The 21,405-nt window shown below is 41.3% G+C and overlaps 1 protein-coding gene across 2 annotated transcripts in view; it reads left to right on the top strand.

Moving 5' to 3' along the window:
- LOC111149052 (TXK tyrosine kinase) overlaps nucleotides 1-19,941 on the top strand; it is a 60,745-nt gene extending 40,804 nt beyond the window's left edge. For both annotated transcript variants that reach the window (XM_022505953.1, XM_022505954.1), the window contains 7 exons: nucleotides 5,639-5,713; nucleotides 8,683-8,854; nucleotides 10,188-10,404; nucleotides 12,395-12,459; nucleotides 14,694-14,812; nucleotides 16,263-16,420; nucleotides 19,369-19,941. In XM_022505953.1, coding sequence (XP_022361661.1) covers nucleotides 5,639-5,713; nucleotides 8,683-8,854; nucleotides 10,188-10,404; nucleotides 12,395-12,459; nucleotides 14,694-14,812; nucleotides 16,263-16,420; nucleotides 19,369-19,437 — 875 coding nt within the window. In that variant the 3' untranslated portion in view covers nucleotides 19,438-19,941. The remainder of the gene's footprint in view (nucleotides 1-5,638; nucleotides 5,714-8,682; nucleotides 8,855-10,187; nucleotides 10,405-12,394; nucleotides 12,460-14,693; nucleotides 14,813-16,262; nucleotides 16,421-19,368) is intronic.
- The last annotated feature ends 1,464 nt before the right edge of the window (nucleotides 19,942-21,405 follow it).

Genomic DNA, 21,405 nt, shown 5'->3' on the forward strand with positions numbered 1-21,405 from the left:
AGAAACTGAGGCGTGGGTGGTACTCACGATTACACAGTTAGTAAGCGTTTGTGCTGAGATTTGAACTCAAAGAATCGTTGAGACCATGAGAACCATTGAACCCACTGGCTCCAGAGTCTGCTCTCAATGACTGCGGTAGCTTCCAGAAAGACACAGATCATATCACTGGAGGGTACTTTGGAGGGTCCAGTTTCAGAGGAGGCTGTGAATCAGAGCCCATGACTATCATCTTGACTTTCTGTCTTCTGGTCAATTTAGTCATGACAATCCATCTCTTTCCCAGAAGTAAGGAGAGTGCCAAGAGAGTGACTTCTTTCCATCAGAGAGATAGACTATCATTAAACCACTGGTAGTAAATCACAGAGTAAAATGTTTAGCAAATAAGAACTTTGAAAATTAGAAGAAAGTGTTAGGGTCTTAAAGAAATTCCTCGTTATGTTCTTTATTGGGATCGGGTGTTGTAGAGTTCCATCTCGATGAGGGCTCTAACCTCAGCTAGGTCTTCACTGTTAAGTATCCTCTCCTGTTCTCTCTTCAGACTTTTACCATTCTTCTCAAGGCCCCTTTTCCAGTATTATCCATTGCCTTATCAACAAACCCCTAGCTGTCCACTTCATTAAGAAAACTGAAGCTGCCTGTCATGAATTTCCTCAGTCTTGTCCTCTGGCTGCCAAGCTGTCATCCTCGTCTCACTCCCTCCAGTGGTAGCAAGGCTGAGTCTATGCTCCTGTTCCCTCCTCTCCTCTCCTGCTGGGACCACCAACCATCCACTCTTCCTTTCTTTCCTGTATCTCATCCATTTCTTCTTACTTTCTCCCTTAACCCTGTAAACATCCTTAAGAAAAGCCAAAAAACAAAGCCCTCCCTTGGTCCTTTCTTCTTTTAGATATTGGTCTTCAAAATCACAATTTTAGAAGACTGTGTCCACATCCATTGTGTCCATTTGGTCATTTTCCACTTACTTTTCAAATGCCTGCAGTCTGGCTCTGCCTCCGTTGCCTCCATTGCCCAACATCTTACCAGTGACCCCATATTGACCTATAGGGTGATGCTTTTTGTTCTTATATTTTTCAAGTCCTCTGTCACCCCTTGAAACTCCCTGCTTTCCAGACATTTTGACACTGCCTTTTCTCATTCTCGAACTCAGATCATTCCTTAAAGTTCTTCCCAGTGGGTCTTACTTCTACTCTTCCCTTAAACATCAGTATTCTGCAGGGATCTGTCCCCGATCACTCGTCTCCTCACCCTAGACTTTTCTCTTTGCAGAATTCTTCTGCCTGATAGTCCCAGGCACTTGCAATCCTACGGGCCCTGAATCAGTGATGGTATGGAACTCTTCATCTTAACCACTGCTTTTGCTCCAAACCTACTCTTCCTGTTGTCTATTTCAGATTATAGTGTCATCATCCTGCCGTTACAGGGGCTGGAAACAGGAGTCACAAGAGATGATCTCATTATCCTTAATGGATAACTTCTTTCCTCCTCCCCTTCCCCTCCGTCTCTTCTCCCTCCCCTCCCTTCCCCTATCCTTCCCCTCCCTCTTTCCCTTCCCCTGCCTCCTCTTTCTCCTCCTTCTCCTTCTTCTCTTCAGTTATTACAAAACTTTCTTTTATTGAAGTGTATTTACCACACAATAGTATATTCAGGTATATAACATAGTGATTCAACATTTATATACATTACAAAGTGATCACCACAATAAATCTAGCTACCATCTGTCACCATACAAAGTTATCACATATTATTAACTATATTCCCTATGCTATACATTGTATCCCCTACAAAAAAATTATCTTTCAATCCCCTTTCCCTATTTTGCCCATCCTACCACCCCCAACCTCTCACTTTAGCAACCACTAGATTGTTCTATTCCTATGAGTATGTTTCTGTTTTGTTTTCTTGCTTTTTTTTTTTTTAGATGTCACATAGAAGTGAATTCATACAGTATTTGTCTTTTTCTCTCTGATGTTTTCACTTAGTCTAATATCTTCTAGGTCCATCCATGTTGTTGTAAGTGACAAGATTTTATTCTTTCTTATGGCTGAAGGCTATTTCATTATTCCAGCCATACATTCTTTATCTGTTCATCTCTCTGTCATCTCTGCTGACACTGGGGTTGCTTCTGTATTTTTTCTGTTTAAATAATGCTGCAGTGAACATAAGGGTGCATATGTCTTTTCAAATTAGTGCTTTTTATTTCTTTGGAGAAATACCCATAAGTGGAATTGCTGGATGGTATGGCAGCTTTATTTTATTTTATTTTTAAAATATTTTATTTATTTATTTGACAGAGATCACAAGTAGGCAGAGAGACAGGCAGAGAGTGAGGAGAAAGCAGGCTCCCTGCTGAGCAGAGAGCCCAATGCGATGTGGGGCTCCATCCCAGGACCCCAGGATCATGACCTGAGCCGAAGGCAGAGGCTTTAACCCACTGAGCCACCCAGGTGCCTGGCAGTTTTATTTTTAGTTTTTTGGAGGCACCTCCATACTGTTTTCCATGGTGGCCACACTGTTTTTCATTCCCACCAACAGTGCGTGAGGATTCTCTTTGCTTTGCATCTCTTTACTTCGCCAACACTTGTTGTTTCTTGTCTGATTGGTACTAGCCATTCCGAAAGGTGCGAGGTGATACCTCATTGTATATTTGATTTGCATCTCCCTGATGATGAGTGATGCTGAGTAGCTTTTCATGTATCTGATGACCATCTGTATGTCTTTTGGGGGAAATATCTACTTGGGTCCTCTGTCCATCTTTTACATTGGATTGTTTGGTCTTTTTTTTTTTTTTTTTTTTGATACTGAGTTGTTTGAATTCTTTATATATTTTGGATATTACTTCTTTTCAGTCATAATATTTGCAAATACCTTCTGCCATTCAAGCAGGTTGCCATTTTGTTTTGTTGATGGTTTCCTTCACTGTGCAAAAGCTTTTTAGTTTGATGTAGTCCCATTTGTCTATTTTTGCTTTTGTTGACTTTGCCTAAGGAGACAGATGAAAAAAATATTGCTTTGACTGATGCCCAAGAGCTTATTACCTATGGTTTCTTCTGGGCGTTTGATCTTTTCTGGTCTTGCACTTAAGTCTTTAATCCATTTTGAGTGTGTGTGTGTGTGTGTGTGTGTGTGTGTGTGTGTGTATAGTATAAAAAACTGGTCTGCTTTCATTCTTTTGCGTATAATTGTCCAGTTTTCCCAGCACTAATTATTAAGGAGACTTTCGATGGGTATCTTTTCACCGTTGTATGTATTTGTCTTCTTTGTCAAAGAGTAACTGACCATATAAGCTTGGGTTTATTTCTGGACTTCCTGTTCTGTTCCATTGATCTGTGTGTCTGTTTTTGTGCCGGTAACATCCTGTTTCAATTCTTATAGCTTTGTAGTATAGTTTGAAATCAGGGAGTGTGATACTTTCAGCTTTGCTTTTCTCTCTCAAGACTGCTTTGGGTATTCAGGGCCTTTTGTGAGCCCATACAAATTTTAGTACTATTTGTTCTAGAACTTTCGCTTAATTATCAAGTGCAATGAATTTCATATCCAAAGTATGTCTCATATAGGTTACTGCCTCTCTTTGTCTCCCAGCACTGCTCTAATCGTTGCTCACTTGGACAACCGTAATGGCCTCTTAACTGGTCTTGCCTTCAATGTTGACTTCATCTCAATCCATCCTCTATGCTGACATCAGAATGAGCTACCAAAAATGTAAATCTGACCATGTTTCTCCCTTATTTGGGAACTCTCCATGTCTCCTTCTCACTTGCTGGATGATGTAATGTTCCCTAACATGGCTTACAAGACCCATCATAACCAGAATATTACCGACCTCTCAAGTGTAATTTCTTGCCTCTTCTATCTCTCACCTTTTGCTCAAGTAGCACATCCTGCTTCATCTCTATGTATCATCTCATGCTGTTACCTTTGCCTGGAATGTTCCTCACAGATTCTCTTCATGGGTTAACTCCATTTGTCATATTCATCTCAGGGATCATTTCCTTCCAGAAGATTTCTTTGAATCCAAAAATGTGTCAGGTGCTGTGTCCTGGAGTGTCTTGTGTTTCCTCAGCCCAGGACCTTCTTCTTTTATGTTAGAATTGCCTTTCTCTGCCTGTCTTCCCTCACTGAGATGGAGCCCCTGAGTACCGAGTCTTAACCTTATTCATCTCCCGTCTTCCAGAATCTTTGAGATCTACCTAGAAGACTGTCTTGCACACAGTAGGCACTTAATGATCCTTCTTTTCTTTCTCTTCTTATACTGGCCACGTTTGTTTCTGTCTTCCAGCCTTTGCCCATGCTGTTCCATCTGCCTGGAAAGCTCTTCTTCCTGATCTTTGTAAGACTACTCCTTGACAATGATCATCAGCATAGCTGTCATCTCGTCAGAAAGGCCTTCCCTGAGCACCCACTCGATAGAAGCTGTATTGTATCTACTCTGCTTACCCCTATCATTGTCTGCTTTTTCTTATGTGTGTGTGCACTTGTTTATATTTTCTTCTCCTACTAAAATGTAAGCTCCACAGGAACAGGGACCATCACTGGCTTATTCACTGCCTCACTGCTCTGTCCCACTGTTTAGATGGTGCTTGGCACAAAGCAGGCTCCAAATAAACATTAGTCGAAGAAATAAATAATAAATGTTTGTTGAACTAAATTGATATTGATGAAACAGAATACTACAGGTTGACCCAATCAAAAGAAGTCTCATTTACTCTACCATGCTCTTAAAAAAAAAAAAAGGAAAAACAAAACAAAAAACAACCCAACTACTCTCAAAAAGTGGGGTCAGGAAATGGGTACACTTAAACACTGTTGGTGGTTGAATGAATCAGTACAAGTTTTCTATATGTGCTTTGATCAAGAAGTCACATTTTAAGGAATTTATTCTAAGGCGATAATTTGAGAGGAACCTAAAAATTTATGTTCAAAAACATACAGCATTGGGGGCCTGGGTGGCTCAGTGGGTTAAGCCTCTGCCTTAACCCAGGTCATGATCTCAGGGTCCTGGGATCAAGTCCCACATCGGGCTCTCTGCTCAGCAGGGAGCCTGCTTCCCACCACCCCCAACCCTAGGCCTGCCTCTCTGCCTACTTGTGATCTCTTTCAAATAAATAAATAAAATCTTAAAAAAAAAACAAAACCATACAGCATATTTTATAATAGTGGCGTCTTAGAAATAACTGAACTCTAATTTATAGTCACTAACATATATCAATGGCATATTGAGTGTAAAAAAGTTTCTAGGAAAACATGTACTTTTCTGTGAAACATATCGGGTGTATATATGTTTTCAAACACATATATAGAGATTACCTATATACCTATATTGCTATATTACCTATATTACTCTATATACCTATAGAGAACACCTTTGCCAAGGTGTTCACATGAATGATAACAATGCATGTCTAGCTGCTAAGATTTTGTGAGATCTTTACTTCATGTTTAAATTTTCTTGGCTTTTAAAATGTGTGTCCAATGAGCAAATATTATTTTATGAAAAATGGGGAAAATAAGTGAATAGACTAATGGAGAACACTTTCCCACCTAACTTACTTGGAGACCAACATCATCATCTAGTACACTGGTTTTTTTTTTTTTTTATGTTAGTAAGTGGCTTGAAATGCCGATTTCTGTCTCTCCCCAGGTCTCATGACCCGTCTCCGCTATCCAGTCGGACTGATGGGCAGCTGTTTGCCAACCACAGCTGGTTTTAGCTATGGTAAAGTATGCGCATGTACCCAAGGGCGACATCAAGTCCAGCAAAGAATCGACCCCAAGTTCCCTCTATGTTCTTAAATTCTTAGCTTTTCTGAGATGTCCAGATAGGTTTCCTCTCAAAGTTTAAATCCCCCTTCTGAGATACTTAAAATACATGCATCTCACGAGAGCAATTTAAACTTTGGAAGGAAATGTTTCGGTTTTGCTTCAAATTTCATTATACAGTAGCAGGAGCGCTTTTGACAGATTACAATCCTTTTTATTTGGCGGTTTGAGCTGTTGCTGACTGGATACAAGGATGACCGGGAAGTGACTGCTGTCCAAGAGAGAACAGCTACAAAGAGCCACCCAGAGGGTCCCCTTCACCTTTTAAAAATACAACCTGTAGAGGGCGCCTGGGTGGCTCAGTGGGTTAAGCCTCTGCCTTCGGCTCAGGTCATGGTCTCGGGGTTGTGGGATCTAGTCCCACATCCGGCTCTCTGCTAGGCAGGGAGCCCGCTCCCCCCCCCCCCCCCCCCCCCCCCCCCCCCCCCCCTCTCTGCCTACTTGTGATCTCTCTCTATGTATCAAATGAAGAAATAAAAATCTTAAAAAAAAAAAATACAACCTGTAGAAAGTTTAATTTGAACTATTTTTAGCAGATGTATATTTGCAACTCTGTAAGAATAAAGAAGAGCCAAAGAATTCTGTTCTGTAATTTGGTGACACTTTATTCCCTTAAGTTTCTCTCACTTGTGAGAAACAGAAAATACCTAGATAAATGATGATATCATTATATAGTGTAACAGATAAGCAGGACTCAGGCTCTCTATTTTAATTGGGATGGGAGAATGATTCAGGGTATTATGGGTCCTGGGTTATTCCTCTGCCCTTAATACTATATATATAATAAAAGTTCTGTCATTAACCATTTATTTAGGCAGAGCATGGTCCTGTTTAATTTTTAAAAAATAAACTTCTCAATTTTTTAACACTTAGAACAGTGCACAACTCATAACTCTATAGCTTAATTAGTTTTGCCTGGTTTTGACTATTTAATATGAGTGGAATGAGACACCGTGCATTTGTGTCTGGCTTCTTCCTCTTCCCCGGTGGTGTTGGGTGTGGCTAGCTCATCTCCGCTGGGGTGTTGTGTGACGTTCACGATTATACCAGAGCTGATTTACCAGTCCTTCCGTAGATGGCCATTTGGATTGAAACCAATTTTTATCTCATAAATAGCATCATTATGGACATTCTTGCATGTCTTTGGATGAGGTTCAGTATACGTTTCAGCTCCAACAATGTTGGCTGTACACTTAGGAGTAGAATTCTTGGGTCATAGAGTATGTGCGCACTCAGATTTTGTTCGTTTTCCAAAATGCTTATACCAAATTACACTTCAATCAATAGCATATGGGCTTTCCAGCTGTTCCACACTTTTACCCTTGCCAATATTTAGTATTCTTGTGGATTCTCATCTTTAGTTTTCACGTTAGCCAATCTGGTGTATGTACTAGTGTTATCTCGTTATGGTCTAAATTTGCATTTCCCCGATTACTAATTATTTTGATCAACTTTTAATAGGCTTAGTGGCCATTTGGGTATCCTCTTTTGTGAAAGATACTCCATTCAAGTTTTCTAACCTTTAAAAATATAGTTATCTGCCTTTTTCTAATTGATTTTTTTCATATTCTGAATAGGAATTCTTTACAGGTGACCATGTTTTAGAAATATCTTCTCTCAATCTGTGGCTTACATTTTCCCTCTCTTAATGGGGTATATTTGATGAACAGGATTTTTATGAAGTGCAATTTGTCAATATTTTCCTTCATAGTTATATTCTGTTGAATAAGTTTATGTCAGTATTAAAGTCATAAATATATTCACCCATTTTACTTTTAAAACATACCCTACTGGGGGGAGGGGTTGGGGGGGTGGGATTATGGACATGGGGGAGGGTATGTGCTCTGGTGAGTGCTGTGAAGTGTGTAAACCTGGCGATTCACAGACCTGTACCCCTGGGGATAAAAATATATGTTTATAAAAAATAAAATTAAAAAAAAAAATACCCTACTATTGGGAGGTAGGCCTTTACAATTTTTTTAAAGGCATTATTCGAAAGTTCCACCAGATGGCAGTGTTACTATGTAAAAAGAGACACTAAAAAGGAAATTTGCTCTTTCAACTGTTTTCAAGAGGGTTATTTTAAAAAGTTCTTTTTGCCTCATTTGGCTTCTATGGAAGTGAAATATATCATAACACTAATTTCACTTCAAACATATACTTAGATACATGTGAGTTAGAATTGTAGCATTGGATATATTTATTAGGTGAATTTGTTAGGCTTTTCCCTAGGAGAAGACGTGAAGACAGGAAAGCCCTTTAGGGGTGGGAGTGGACAAAGGAGCAACAGAAGAAGTGGTATAGGGGGAAGGTGGGGGAAAACAAATGTCCTGTGCCTCACAAGTTTACTCAGCAGGACAAAAACAAATGGGGACATACATATTCTCGGGGCCTGATCTAATTTTGGTAGGTTTGGTTCAGAAAGGCAAAGCTTTGCCTTTCATCGTTTCCAAGCAAGTCAAGTTCGTATCTTTTTTTTTTTTTTTAAAGATTTTATTTATTTATTTGAAAGAGAGAGATCACAAGTAGGCAGAGAGGCAGGCAGAGAGAGAGGGGGAAGCAGGCGCCCTGCCGAGCAGAGATCCCTATGTGGGGCTCCATCCCAGGACTCCGGGATCATGACCTGAGCTGAAGGCAGAGGCTCAACCCCCAGGTGCCCCTCAAGTTCGTATCTTTAAACTTGAATTCTGGAATTACACATGGAAACAACCATGACAGCATTAAAAATGGTTGCCCTTCTGCTCCCCTCATTCATAAAAATTTTAACTTCTTTGTAAAGGAACAGAGTAGGTCTAGATAATTCCTGAATCTCTTCTAGCTCTAAAATTTTTCCCTACTCGTAACACGGATGTTTTCTTTTTCTAGAAAAATGGGAGATCGATCCTGCTGAGCTGGCTTTTGTAAAGGAGATTGGAAGCGGTCAGTTCGGGGTGGTCCATTTAGGTGAATGGCGAGCGCACATCCGGGTGGCTATCAAGGCCATCAGTGAAGGCTCCATGTCGGAAGAGGACTTCATCGAGGAGGCTAAAGTGATGATGTGAGTATGAGCCATGCCAGATAAGCAGCATGCGGCATTCTGGTGTCATGGAAAGAACATGGGTTTTGGAGCAATCACACTTCGATTTATGTCACAACTCTACTCGAGCTAGTGTGGCGTCCCTTAACTGAAAAATGCACTTTATAAAGGAGAAAGATAAATCAGACAAAATATACATATACAAGATATCTATCTACAGGTTAAAATCATGTGGAGATTCTCTGAACGCCTCTTTTCCACTACCTGGTAGTGGTCTTGCATGCTAATCATATGGTAATATGTCAACTCATCACTCATATACATTATTTTAGGGTAAATAATCTCCCTGAGTCATTGACTTTATTTTGCCTCTATGAATGAAAATAGGTAACATTTCAAGTTGCTTTTGACTAACAGAGAAGTTGGTTTATTATGTATCTTCTAAAATTACAAACATTAACTTGAATATTGTTTTCCATGATGCCTACTTGGCTTAACAAAGCCTTTAGGGACTGAATGCTCTACTCCAGAAGAAACAATAAACTTCTGAAGTTTAGATCACTAAAAAGTTCTGTCTGTATTTTAATAAGCAACATTCAAGGACACGTGTGTATGTGCGTGTGTTTGTATGTGTGTGTATGCGTTTGCTAAATACAGAGCACGGTTTCAAGTTGGCAAGTGTTTTTGGTCTCCAACTTTATCTAAAATTTCGTTTTCAATGTCTTTACTTTTTAAAAAAATTTTTAAGGATTTTATTTATTTATTCATGAGAGAGAGAGGGGGAAGCAGAGGTAGAGGGAGAATCAGGATCCCCAATGCAGGGCTCAATCCCAGACCCCAGGATCATGACCTGAGCCAAGCCAGACCCTTCACCGGCTGAGCCACCCAGGAGCCCTAATTTTTTAGAATTTAATTTTCTTTCTTTCTTTTTTTAATGCACTAATCACGGTTTCCTCCCTTCAATCTGTCTCGAATTTTCATCTGAGCAGCTGCGGGCAGGAAAGGTAAAACTCAAGGAACAGGAGCTCTGTTAAGACCCAGGCAAGGAGAAGTGGCCATGAGGAAGCCAAAGGCTTGCTTGCAGGAAGAAAAGCAGAAAAAAACAGAATATGGAGCACGTAATATTCTGTACCTGCAGGGACTTGGGGAGTGCTGCTTGAACTCTTGACCCCACTTATGCAGCACGTACAGTGGAAAGGAAACTGTTCTACTTTCTCTGTGGTTGGGTTCATTTTTCTCCTATCTTGATGTTGAAGATTACATACGTAGAGCTGGTAAATATCACCAGTTGAGTCTCCGCGCTTTAAAGGGCAAAAATGAGTCTGCTCACTGGTGCGTGCTTTTTCTTCAACAGGAAATTATCTCATCCCAGGCTGGTCCAGCTCTATGGAGTGTGCATACAGCAGAAGCCGCTGTACATAGTGACCGAGTTTATGGAGAACGGCTGCCTGCTGAAATACGTCAGGGACAGAAGGGGAGCACTTACCAAGGAGATGCTGCTGAGTATGTGCCAGGATGTCTGCGAAGGGATGGAGTATCTGGAGAGGAACTGCTTCCTCCACAGGGACTTAGTAAGTCGGACATAAATCGGCCGATTATTCTCTGCATGACATTGAGAAGAATATGACTATTGAGGACTTTCACTATTTGTTTTAAAGACTTTATTTCCATTTGTCAGGGAGAGAGAGAGAGAGAGCATGCACAAGCAGAGGAGGAGAGGCAGAGGGAGAGGGAGAGGGAGAAGCAGGCTCCCCGCTGAGCAGGGAGCCCAATGTGGGGCTCGATCCTAGGACCCTGGGATCATGACCTGAACCAAAGGCAGACGCTTAACCAATGGAGCCACGTAGGCATCCCAACGACTTTCACTCTTTTGAATAAAATACTTTTGGCTTAGTTTCTAAATGCTTTCCTATTCATGTAATTCTCTGGGAAATGGAGCTTTATTTTTAATGGCCCCTTGATGCTGTGGCCGAGGGAGGCGCTGTTCTAAATATGCTTTCAAATATAATTAACTACTGCGCTTATTAACTAGCCAAAACTAATTTACTTTTCTTTCCTCTCACCTTCCCTCTCTTTTTCCATTACTTCCAGTTTTCTTCCTTTCAACCAATAATCAAATACGTGTTGAGGGCCCGTATTGGCCAAGTGCTCTGCGGGGCATATGGCAGTGCAGATCAGGCTCTAGGGGCTGCCCCACTGCCCCCCCCCCCCAGGGGTGGTTTGCTTGTAACAGTATCACAGCAGCATTGCTGACATCACTGAGGAGGACTAGAAATGTGAAATCCTTCTGTGCTGGAATGCTCTGAACATTACAGCCTAATAAAAAAATATTAAAGGTTGTTTTGCCCCCAGTGCCCCGTTGAGTTCAAGGGGCAGCCGACATTCAGAACCGCTGCTCCGGAGGTGGACAGCCTGGGTTGAAATTTGGCCTTTGTTTCTTACTAGCGGTGTGATGTTGGGCAAGCTAGTCAGCTAGGACCCGGTATGAATTGTACCTTCCTCCTGTGGGCTTGTTGGGAGGATTACATGAACTACTACATGTGAGCACTTACAGTCGCTCCTGGCATTATAGAGGAACTCAGCAATGCTATTCCATAGCGATAGCCTTTCCATACCCATTGGGACCACCACTCTGTATCCCTCAAAGCACGTTTCCCAGGCTCCAGCACGTAGTAGCTATTACACAAATTTTTGAAGGGATGAATACGGCATTAATTCCCCTGAGCTTAGTTTTCTAGTCTCTGCGGCTCGGTCTTTCTTGACCTGATTGGATTAGAGAGTAGAGATTAGAATTCAAAACTTCGTTGGGTGATGGTCCTGGTCATTCTCTTTGCTCCAAGTGGCTTTTCTCAGATTCCCCCCATCCTGGGTTTCTTCCTCCGTTGCCTTCTTTTGCGTTCTATTTTATCCAACTTTATGCTGTTTAAAATCTGCCAGCGAAGCCTGAGTCTTTTCCCCATCAAGGGCTTAGCTTGTGGCTTGGCTTGGAGATTGTTGCTAGTATTTGTCAAAATCTTCCAAACTGCCTCCTTCTGGCTTACCATTTTAAGTTTTAAGTGTTTTTGTTTTTAGACTAACTGAAGTTCATATCAGCTTAGAAGAGAAAAAAATCTATCAAACTGTTGAATTACATGACGCTCAATAACCAATTCAATGATTTTCTTTGATGAAACTCTCTGAAAATGGATTATTTTGGCCTCACATACGTGGTCTCTGCATTATTTAAAAACACATGCTCTTTTCAATGCTGGGGTTCATCGTTTAATGTCTCTTGATATAGTCTTCCTATTTATCAAAGATACTTGTTGAGAGGGATTAAAAACGTTTAAAGGAAAAATATTAAAATTGCTTTTTACTTTTTGTTATTTCTTTGAAGAATCCTTAAAATCCATTGTGAGGGCAGATATACTGAGTCATATGTAGTATCGCAGGTATTACCTGGAAAACATGGCTGCTCATAGAGAAGTCACGTGGGGCCCCAAATACAGTAAGGAAAAGGCAAGTAGAAACTCTTTAAAGAAAGACGATATTCAAATGTGGATTCTTTTCTTCTTTCCATAGGCAGCAAGAAATTGTCTGGTCAGTGCTGCAAGTATAGTAAAAATATCAGACTTTGGAATGACGAGGTACAATATATACAATTTTTTTTTTTTTACTCATAAGAGGGAATCTTACATCTGTCTACTAACAAACCAAAGATGTCAAGAGCATTGCTTTTTTTTCCTGGGGAAAATCTTGATATGGTTGCTTGGCCTGTTGCCCTGCTTTGAATTTTAGGACATAACCCAATGTTAGCTGTGAGGTAAATGGGTGCTTTGAACTATTCTTTGGATCTTCTTTTCAGTTACGCAGGCATAAATTAAAAATTTTCAAAATGTCTCAAACTACTCGTCAGATGCATGAGGTTGAGGAAAAAAGTTTCTGTGATATATGTGTATTTTTGAAAGATAAAAGGATACATTTGTTTAGCTCTGACTTTTCCATGCCATTGTCATGCATGTCTATGATCAAGTGTAGTGGTTGACTCTAAGACTACGACTCAAGTGCGGAAAATCTAACCTCATTTTCTGAAACACAATGCCATTGACATTTTGAGCGCCCCTTCCCTCAGGTTGCCAAAAGTTCAATGCCTATGAATTCAGGATATCTCTCTGACTCACTTCAGGGTCAAATTCAAATTCTGTATGTCTTCTTCTCTGAATGACTTCTTCTCTGTATGACCTCATGGGGTTATGTAGTGGAGAGGGCATGTCTGGTCCTTGTTGTTAGCCACTGACAACTGGTACCCTTGCAGCAAACATCCTCCCGTTTTGTCCTTGGCTGGACATCTGTGTAGGTGGCTGCTGACTCATCCCCAATCTCTACTGCAAGATGTTGTAATTCTGGCATTCTCCATGATTAGAAACCCCCTGGAGCTTTCCAAGGTCCTATTTGCTTAGACACATCCACAGCTATTGGCCTTCGGGAATCTTTTTGCTTTTCTTGGGGCTTGACCTGGGGAAGAGGCACAGGCTCTGTTTTGCTCTTGAATCCCAGCAACCTATTGTGGGGACTTCTTTTCCTGCCATGTAAGGGGGGCAGTGCTTGTAGGGTGCAGGGGACAGGACCCTGCCTCAGTTACCCACTACTGTCTAATACTCCTCCTCTTGCCCCTTGTTCTCTCCCACCTCCCAGCTCCCTCTGGAGGGAGTCTTCAATGCTAGAGGGGATGGATGGTGGGGGGAGGATATCACTCTTACTTATGAGTCTTTCTCCCCAATATTTTATTAACAGCTCAGTCCTCCTCCTGCTGTGGAAAGCTGAGACTTTTGAAACTCAAAAGCTATGAAAAATGGCTCTTTCTCTTTTGTTTTCTATTAGTCACTCTTTCCCTTAGTAGGATGACTTCTGGTGCAATAAAGCAGTTAAAGGTGGGGTGTGGTAGGGTGCGTGGGGGAAAAAAAAAAGAGAGAGTGTGAGGAAGCGCTAATTAATTCAAAGCTACCGTACTGCACACTCCAGGGGCTACAAGTTAGTCATCATTCTTCTCTCCAGATTCTTCTCCCCAGATTCCCTTACTTGGATGTTTCTGCCTACAAGTCTCACAAGAGAGAGGGTTTAATATTTTTGTAGTTTTTAGAAGGGGGTCATAGTTATTACTGATTTCATATAGGGCCATTTTAATGCATTGGACATTTTTCACATCAAATGTATTATGTTCAGTATGCTTATTTCCCCTTTTCTCTGACTCACAAAACACATATGCATGAAGAAAAAAGTTAGACATCCCACTTTGAACGTGTTATTTGCCATATATACATATTCTTTTAATTTCCTTTTTATAACCCTGGTTGTTAGAGCACTCAGCATGTTCCTTTGCAGAATTAAGAATTTGTCATAACCAAAATTATCAGTGGGTTCCTGATTTCAATCCGTTTTGGATTGAAGAATTGTTCTGGTTTTCTGAGACCCAAATAAACCCAACTGAGGCTTGGTTTGGGGAGGAATCACTGTATAGGATACTTTCCCATTTTGGTAACAAGAAGAGAAACTTTTAGAGGTAAAAATATTTCTCTTTTAAAGATTATTTATTTATTTGAGGGAGAGAGAGAGAGATTGAGTTGGTAGAGGGAGGGGCAGGAGGAGAGGGAGATAGAATCCTCAAGCAGGCTCCCTGCTGAGCAGGGAGCCCAACAGGGGGCTCAATCCCAGGACCCTGAGATCACGACCTGAACCAAAATCAAGAATCGACTGCTTAACCTGTTAAACCACCCAGGCACCCCTGGTTTCTTTTTTAGAATTTAAAGTAGACTAATGGGGTTTGAATTAAGTAGAACTTGGAGATAATTAGCACAATGTGCTTTGAATCTAATGACCTTAGGTACGTTTTGGATGATGAATATATCAGTTCTTCTGGAGCCAAGTTCCCCATCAAGTGGTCCCCTCCTGAAGTTTTCCATTTCAACAAGTACAGCAGCAAATCTGATGTCTGGTCATTTGGTGAGTAAATTTGATATTTATTTGATGGAGATTGATTTAATAAAATGCCAATCTTTTTTAAGCTTTCATTTCTTTGCATGATGTGGCATTCTAGAAAGGTCTTCTTATAACTATGCTTCTGTCTTAAGTGTTCTAAGCACAACCAGGCTGTCTTTGCAACTGATACCATTCACCTTCTTGTATAAGCCTACCATGAGGATCTTATCCTTTCCCAATGAGCATTTGCAGGAAAACCGTAACAGAGAGTCCACTGATCTAGAAAACAAATGCAGCCATCTTTTTTAACACCACAGAGACTTGCCAGGAAAATAGATCTAAGGTGTCACTGAATTTCTAGTGTAATTAATCAACTTCATTTCTAACGGCTAAGCAACACCACCGCATTTACCTCATTACCTTCTGATTTTGTGGAATTTAGATGTTGGCCTCCTTGGGAACTGTCAATTGGAGTTTATATTGTGTAACGTTCTTCATCGAGAAAGAGATGTCGTAGAACCCTGTCAAGTGGAGTCTGCTCTTTGAGTTGATTTTCAAAAAGTGGCAGTCAGTTTGCAATAAGCTATCTATTCTATTTTGCCCAGACCTCGCAGGATAGCTTCTTGGGTTCGGAGAGACCTCTGCACCTTCAGAAGTGTGTGAATTTTATTATCCACATAAGGTTAAACTTGTATCATTGATCTCATTAGCTCTCCACTGACTTTTGGTAGTTTCAGCAGGTGACATTTTACGTTCTACGGGAGAGCAGTCAAGTTGTGAGATGAACAATCAGCAGCATGGTGCTGGTTCATGTGGTTACAGAGCAATTAGAATTTCTGAGTTTTACCTGACCACTTGTCTCTATCACCCACGGGACAGTGAGCTGCTTGAGCCCATGGACTGGTTTCTGGAGTCTTCTGGCTCTAGCATCTGCCTGGTCTTTAATCAATACATGATACATTTTCTTAGAATAAGTGAATAATTAAATGAAGTTCAAATGGGAACCTTGAGGGAGTTTCACTAATCAACCAGTCAACGATTATAGAACATAAGCCCCTGCTAGATATTCTGTTCTACCCAGCAGTCTCATCTCTCAGTGGGAAGAGGGAAACACGTGCCTTCTATTGGCTGGCCACACAATTCTGTCATTTTTCTATGGAATGGCAGAGAGGCCTGTTGATTTCAGGCTGTGAAGACAGGAACATACTTAGGAATGACAATGCTAGCAGCATTTTCTTTCACTTGGGAAGCGGTCAAGACCAATGGAAAAGAAAGGCATTGTTTCCACTTGGAATATTTTCAGGTTGTAGGCCTGTTTGAAAATGAAGACACGCATGGTCCAATTCCTAGATAGAACTGCTCTCATTCTGGGTGATTATAATTCAAAGGCTGAAAGAGAAAAATAAGGCCTTGCAGTTTGAAACAGTTGTTTCAGTTTCAAGTAACCTCTTGTTTACATGCATTTCGTGTGTAGGAGTTTTGATGTGGGAAGTGTTCACAGAAGGAAAAATGCCGTTTGAGAATAAGTCAAATTTGCAAGTCGTGGAAGCCATTTCTCAAGGCTTCCGGCTGTACCGTCCTCAACTGGCCCCAATGTCCGTCTATGAAGTCATGTACAGCTGTTGGCACGAGGTGAGTGCTTCTTCTTCTCCAGAGAAGGTTGGCAGCCCCAGCATCTGAGATCAGACCTGAGTGGGACAAACATGACCCCAGGACTCCACCAGGGCAGGAAAAGGAATCTGTTTCTTGATCAGAATCCCCAAGAGCCAGAAGGGCTATTTCTTTCTTTCTTTTTTTTTTTTTTTTTAAGATTTTATTTATTTGACAGATAGAGATCACAATTTAGGCAGAGAGGCAGGCAGAGAGAGGGGTGGAAGCAGGCTCCCCGCTGAGCAGAAAGCCCGATGCGGGGCTTGATCCCAGGACCCTGGGATCATGACCTGAGCCGAAGGCAAAGGCTTTAACACACTGAGCCACCCAGGTGCCCCAAGAAGGGCTATTTCTATATGAAACTCCCACTATGGAGTCATCAACCCATTTTGTTTTTAACCATGGCCATTCATCTGAGGAATTCAGAGCCTTTTTCAAATCTTATCGGTTCCCCCCGAAACTCTTGATGTGACTAGAGCCTCAGCAGTGAGATGTTTCACTCCCTTTGACAACCGGTGGGTAGAAACTAAGGGTAGAGTCAGGTTTGGTAAATGTCTACATGGAAAGAGAAGGATGTTTGTATTTACTTCATTCTGCTATAAGTTGTCTTGCTTTTCCAAGGCTAATTCGAGTGGGTTTCATCTCTTTTTTGGCACTTCAGACTCCTAATAGATTAGGAATAAAGGCAGAAAGTGTGCCCTGAACTTGTAATTGGGAAATTCTCTTGGGGTGGGGGGTGGGGGTGTCAATCCAGCTTTTCTTTCTCTCGGAATGCCAACACTTAAAAATAAAGCCAGACATGTCCCGTCTTCTCTGGGCACAGACCCAACTCACGTCTCCCCTTCATATCAGACTCCCCTGTGACTGTTGACAGCTTTCTCCTTCCAGCTGACAGTGTCCGTGGAGAAAAAACCCACAGTGGGATGAGGCGTTTCCTCCCGGTTGAAAAAGAAATCACTTGATTCACAATCTACAAACACTGAAACACTCAGTATTTCAAGAGCCATGTAGTTGTTCACATTTTAGAGAAGTATTAATTTTATAAAGATCCTTGATGTCTGAAAATATTTTACATATAGTGAACTGCTCTGCAAGGAAATCTTAAAAGATAGGCAGATGTTAAGTGAGCTATTAGTAGCAAATGGCTATCTTAAGAGCTTCTTAGCAATAACAGCGTGGATAGCTTAGAAAGATATATTGCCTATGGAACAATAGACATGTACAGGTGCATAAAATATAATAGTTATTAAGATTTCATTTATCGCTGGAGAGGAAACAGAAAAGGGAGTAAATCGGAGGCTGTCAGGAGGCCCGAGTAAATGATGTCGGTCTCAAATCATGGTCAGAGCATGGATTAAAACAATGTTTTTGGTTATGCTGATTTATTTGTTTGCAAAAGGTAATTTGCCTACAACTTTTTTTTTTTTTTTTTTTAAGATTTTTTTATTTATTTGTCAGAGAGAGAGGGAGAGAGAGCGAGCACAGGCAGACAGAATGGCAGGCAGAGGCAGAGGGAGAAGCAGGCTCCCCGCCAAGCAAGGAGCCCGATGTGGGACTCGATCCCAGGACGCTGGGATCATGACCTGAGCCGAAGGCAGCTGCTTAACCAACTGAGCCACCCAGGTGTCCCTGCCTACAACTTTTTAAGGTAATCTAAATGCCCTAAGTGATTAGGCACCTTTAAATTTATTTATTGGTTATTTTTAAAAAGATTTTTATTTATTTGACTGAGAGAGACGCAGTGAGAGAGGGAACACAAGCAGGGGGAGTGGGAGAGGGAGAAGCACGCCTCCCGCTGAGCAGGGAAGCGGGGCTCCATCCCAGGACCCTGGGATCATGATCTGAGCCAAAGGCAGACACTTAATAACTGAGCCACCCGGATGCCCCAGGTACCTTTAAATTTAAATGTGATTAGATTATCTTTCACACACACACACACACACACACACACACACACACATACATGCTGACACACACATACTGTTTCATAGGCTCTACTACCTGCAGAATGTCAGCCTTCTCTAAAAACTCCAGAAATTATTCCTGAAACCTCAAGGAGAACTCGAATGTGTGTTTCCACACCCTTCAGCTTGGTCCTTTCCACTGGGCCCCTCTGTTTAGGAAGCACTAAGGGTGGTGTCTCCCCACAAACTCTGCTGCCAGTGGTCTTTGAGAGAATGTGGCTACCACAGGTGGTTCTGTTTCCCGTGGATTTTAAAGATGCCAACAGTGTCGTCTTTTCCTCCACATGGAGCCAAAGCCAAACCCACATCCCACGGTGAAATAGGAAAAATGTTCTAAACCTTGTGTCTGTGACTGGGGCTTTTGTTGACTGAGCCTTAAGATAGCACAGAGGGACCTGCAAAGTCCCTTATAAAAACATGCCTTTTGCTTTCTGACTGAAATCCTTCTTTCTCCAGGGGAGCAAGTCTAGTGAATAACTGGGCAAAGCCTGAGAGCCTGGAAGTCTGGGTGCCCATTCTCTCCCAGCTCTTCTGTACCCCATGCCTATCAAGGCATCCAAATAGATCTCTAGGGCAGTGCCGTCCAATGGAACTTAATGTGGCGATGCAACTGTGTTATGTCTGCGCTATCCAATATGGTGCTCATGCCTGGCTATTGAAGAACTGAAAAGTGGCCATTGTGACAGAGAACAGAACTTAAAAATGTATTTAATTTTAACAATTTAAACCGAAATGGCCTCAGGTATCTCGTGTTTGCAGCTAAAGTTGTTTTGGCAGCACTCTGTACTCTTAAAATTTCACTCATGCTTCCCTCAACTACCAGGCATGCCCGGTGTGTCAGCCCAGATAACTTTCTCTTCCATCTGTGGAGAATCGGCCTGGATCCAGTTCCCTGCCAGCGTGTTTCAGAGCTGGTATCTGAGCGACTTTCAGGCTGAGCTGACCGTCTCTGTTTCTCTTTTCCAGAAACCTAAAGGCCGCCCTACATTTGCTGAGTTGCTGCAGGTTCTCACAGAGATTGCGGAAACCTGGTGACCCGAACGGAATGGCAACCCAGAGGATCATCTTGCAAAATTACCACAAAAGGAAATCCTGTGTGTGGTCACTGATGATGAACACCTTCCTTTAGAGTTGCTGACTCTTGAAAACAGTGCAGAGATCACCGGCTTTTCAAACTTTAAAATTTAAGAATATCCTGGCAGTCATTTTTCCACATGGATGTTGGAGAGGGACTTCCAAACTCTCTTTTTTTTTCCTGTCCTATTTGTATCCCAAATGTGAAGAAAGGACAAATGCTCCATAACATTCTTCTTAGTGGCTGCTTCTCATGAAAGTAGCCCTGAGAACCGCTTAAGGGTAGATGAAAACATGACGCGTTACAGGGCTGAGGAAATTTTTTTGGGAAGAGGAGTGACGTTCCTTACTTCAGTGACTTGCTAAAGTGAAGACATTCTGCTAACTCATGGATTAAAGGAGCCTTCTCTGCAGAATTTAATGCTTCTGAGCTATACAGATCTTTGTGGAAAATACCCCTTTACAAGCCACATGAATGTGAACATTCTTAAACTGTCCTTTATAATCTTCCTTATGTTATTTAAAAAATTGGTTTTGCACATATCTGATTATTTTGGAGACAATTTCTTGTATTCCAGTTTTTTTTTTTAATAATATAGGCATGGAGCCCAACTCGGGGCTTGCACTCACGAACCCCAAGATCAAGTTTTGACCTGAGCTAAAATCAAGAGTGTGACACTTAATCAACTGAGCCACCCAGGTGCCCCATGGTGTTCCAGTTTTAGACACTGTGAAAACAAAGTTCTTTGAACAGGACCTGGTGACTTTCCTATTTCCAGCAATACCCATTGTCAGGGTCCATTCAGAACCTGAATTCCAATGCTAAAATTTCATACTTTGTGTGAAATTGAACAGTTTTAAAGACCTTTTTTTTAATGTGCAATGTATCTGTTTTATTTTATTTTCCTCATAGTGTAAAAGAATGCTTATTGCACAGTTAGGTAAAGAAAAGTTATATGTTTTGAAGATTTCATATCTTTTTTAAGTTAAAGTCTTAAAAATTTTTTTTTGAGTTTAGTTGACATACAGTGTGATATTAATTTCAGGTGTACAACATAGTAATCCAACATCTCTGTGTGTTCTGCTGTACTCACAAGGGTAGCTACCATCTGTCACCATATAATGCTATTACAGTATCATTGACTATATTCTCTATGCTGTGCTTTTTAGTCTCGTGATTTATTTATTCCGTAACTGGAAGTCTGTATCCCCCACTCCCCTTCACCCATTTTGCCCATTCCCCTGTCCCCTTCCCTATGACAACCATCGATTCATTCTCTGTATTTATGGGTCTGATTTTGCAAGAAGCCTCATTTTGTTGGAGAAATTACCTCCAGTATCTTTTTAGAGGATGACTTGTTTTTTTTTTCCATAAGAATAAGAGGAGGCAAAAACAAGATATCCAATTGTTACCTCAAGCTCTGTTATTTCCGAAGTCCAGGACTTTGAGTTCAAGACAAAGTAAGCGTAGTCATAATTAAACCTTAATTTCTCATGCATTGTTTGTAGAAGGGATTGGAAATTTATCTTTATCATTGTGAGTGCTTCAGAATTCTCATTGGAAGAAGGGGGTGGCCAAAAGCACTAATGTTCTCACCGTAGGGTTTCACAATGGGAAATGGGAGCCTAGCCTTTGTACACTGTCCCTCCCTGTGTCATGGTTCTGCATTATATTCTCATTAGAATTTAAGTGGCTGACTGGTAGTAGTTGTGAGTTTTAAGTCATATTTCCCCACGGCAAAAATGATACATCTGAATATCTGTGGTACTCAGTCAACGCGCACTGAAATAATGAGCATCAGGTACGAGATGTTCAACTCTTGACAATTCTAGCGGTACTCTCAGAAATATTTGTATGAGACCCTGTGTTGTTTCTGAGACTATCATACCGCTCTTCCTCATGACTATGGGAGGTGAGACAGGGCTCCT

This window comes from Enhydra lutris, unplaced genomic scaffold (genome assembly GCF_002288905.1).
Source record: "Enhydra lutris kenyoni isolate GAN:26980312 unplaced genomic scaffold, ASM228890v2 scaffoldscaffold21, whole genome shotgun sequence".
In the NCBI taxonomy this organism is placed as follows: domain Eukaryota; kingdom Metazoa; phylum Chordata; class Mammalia; order Carnivora; family Mustelidae; genus Enhydra; species Enhydra lutris.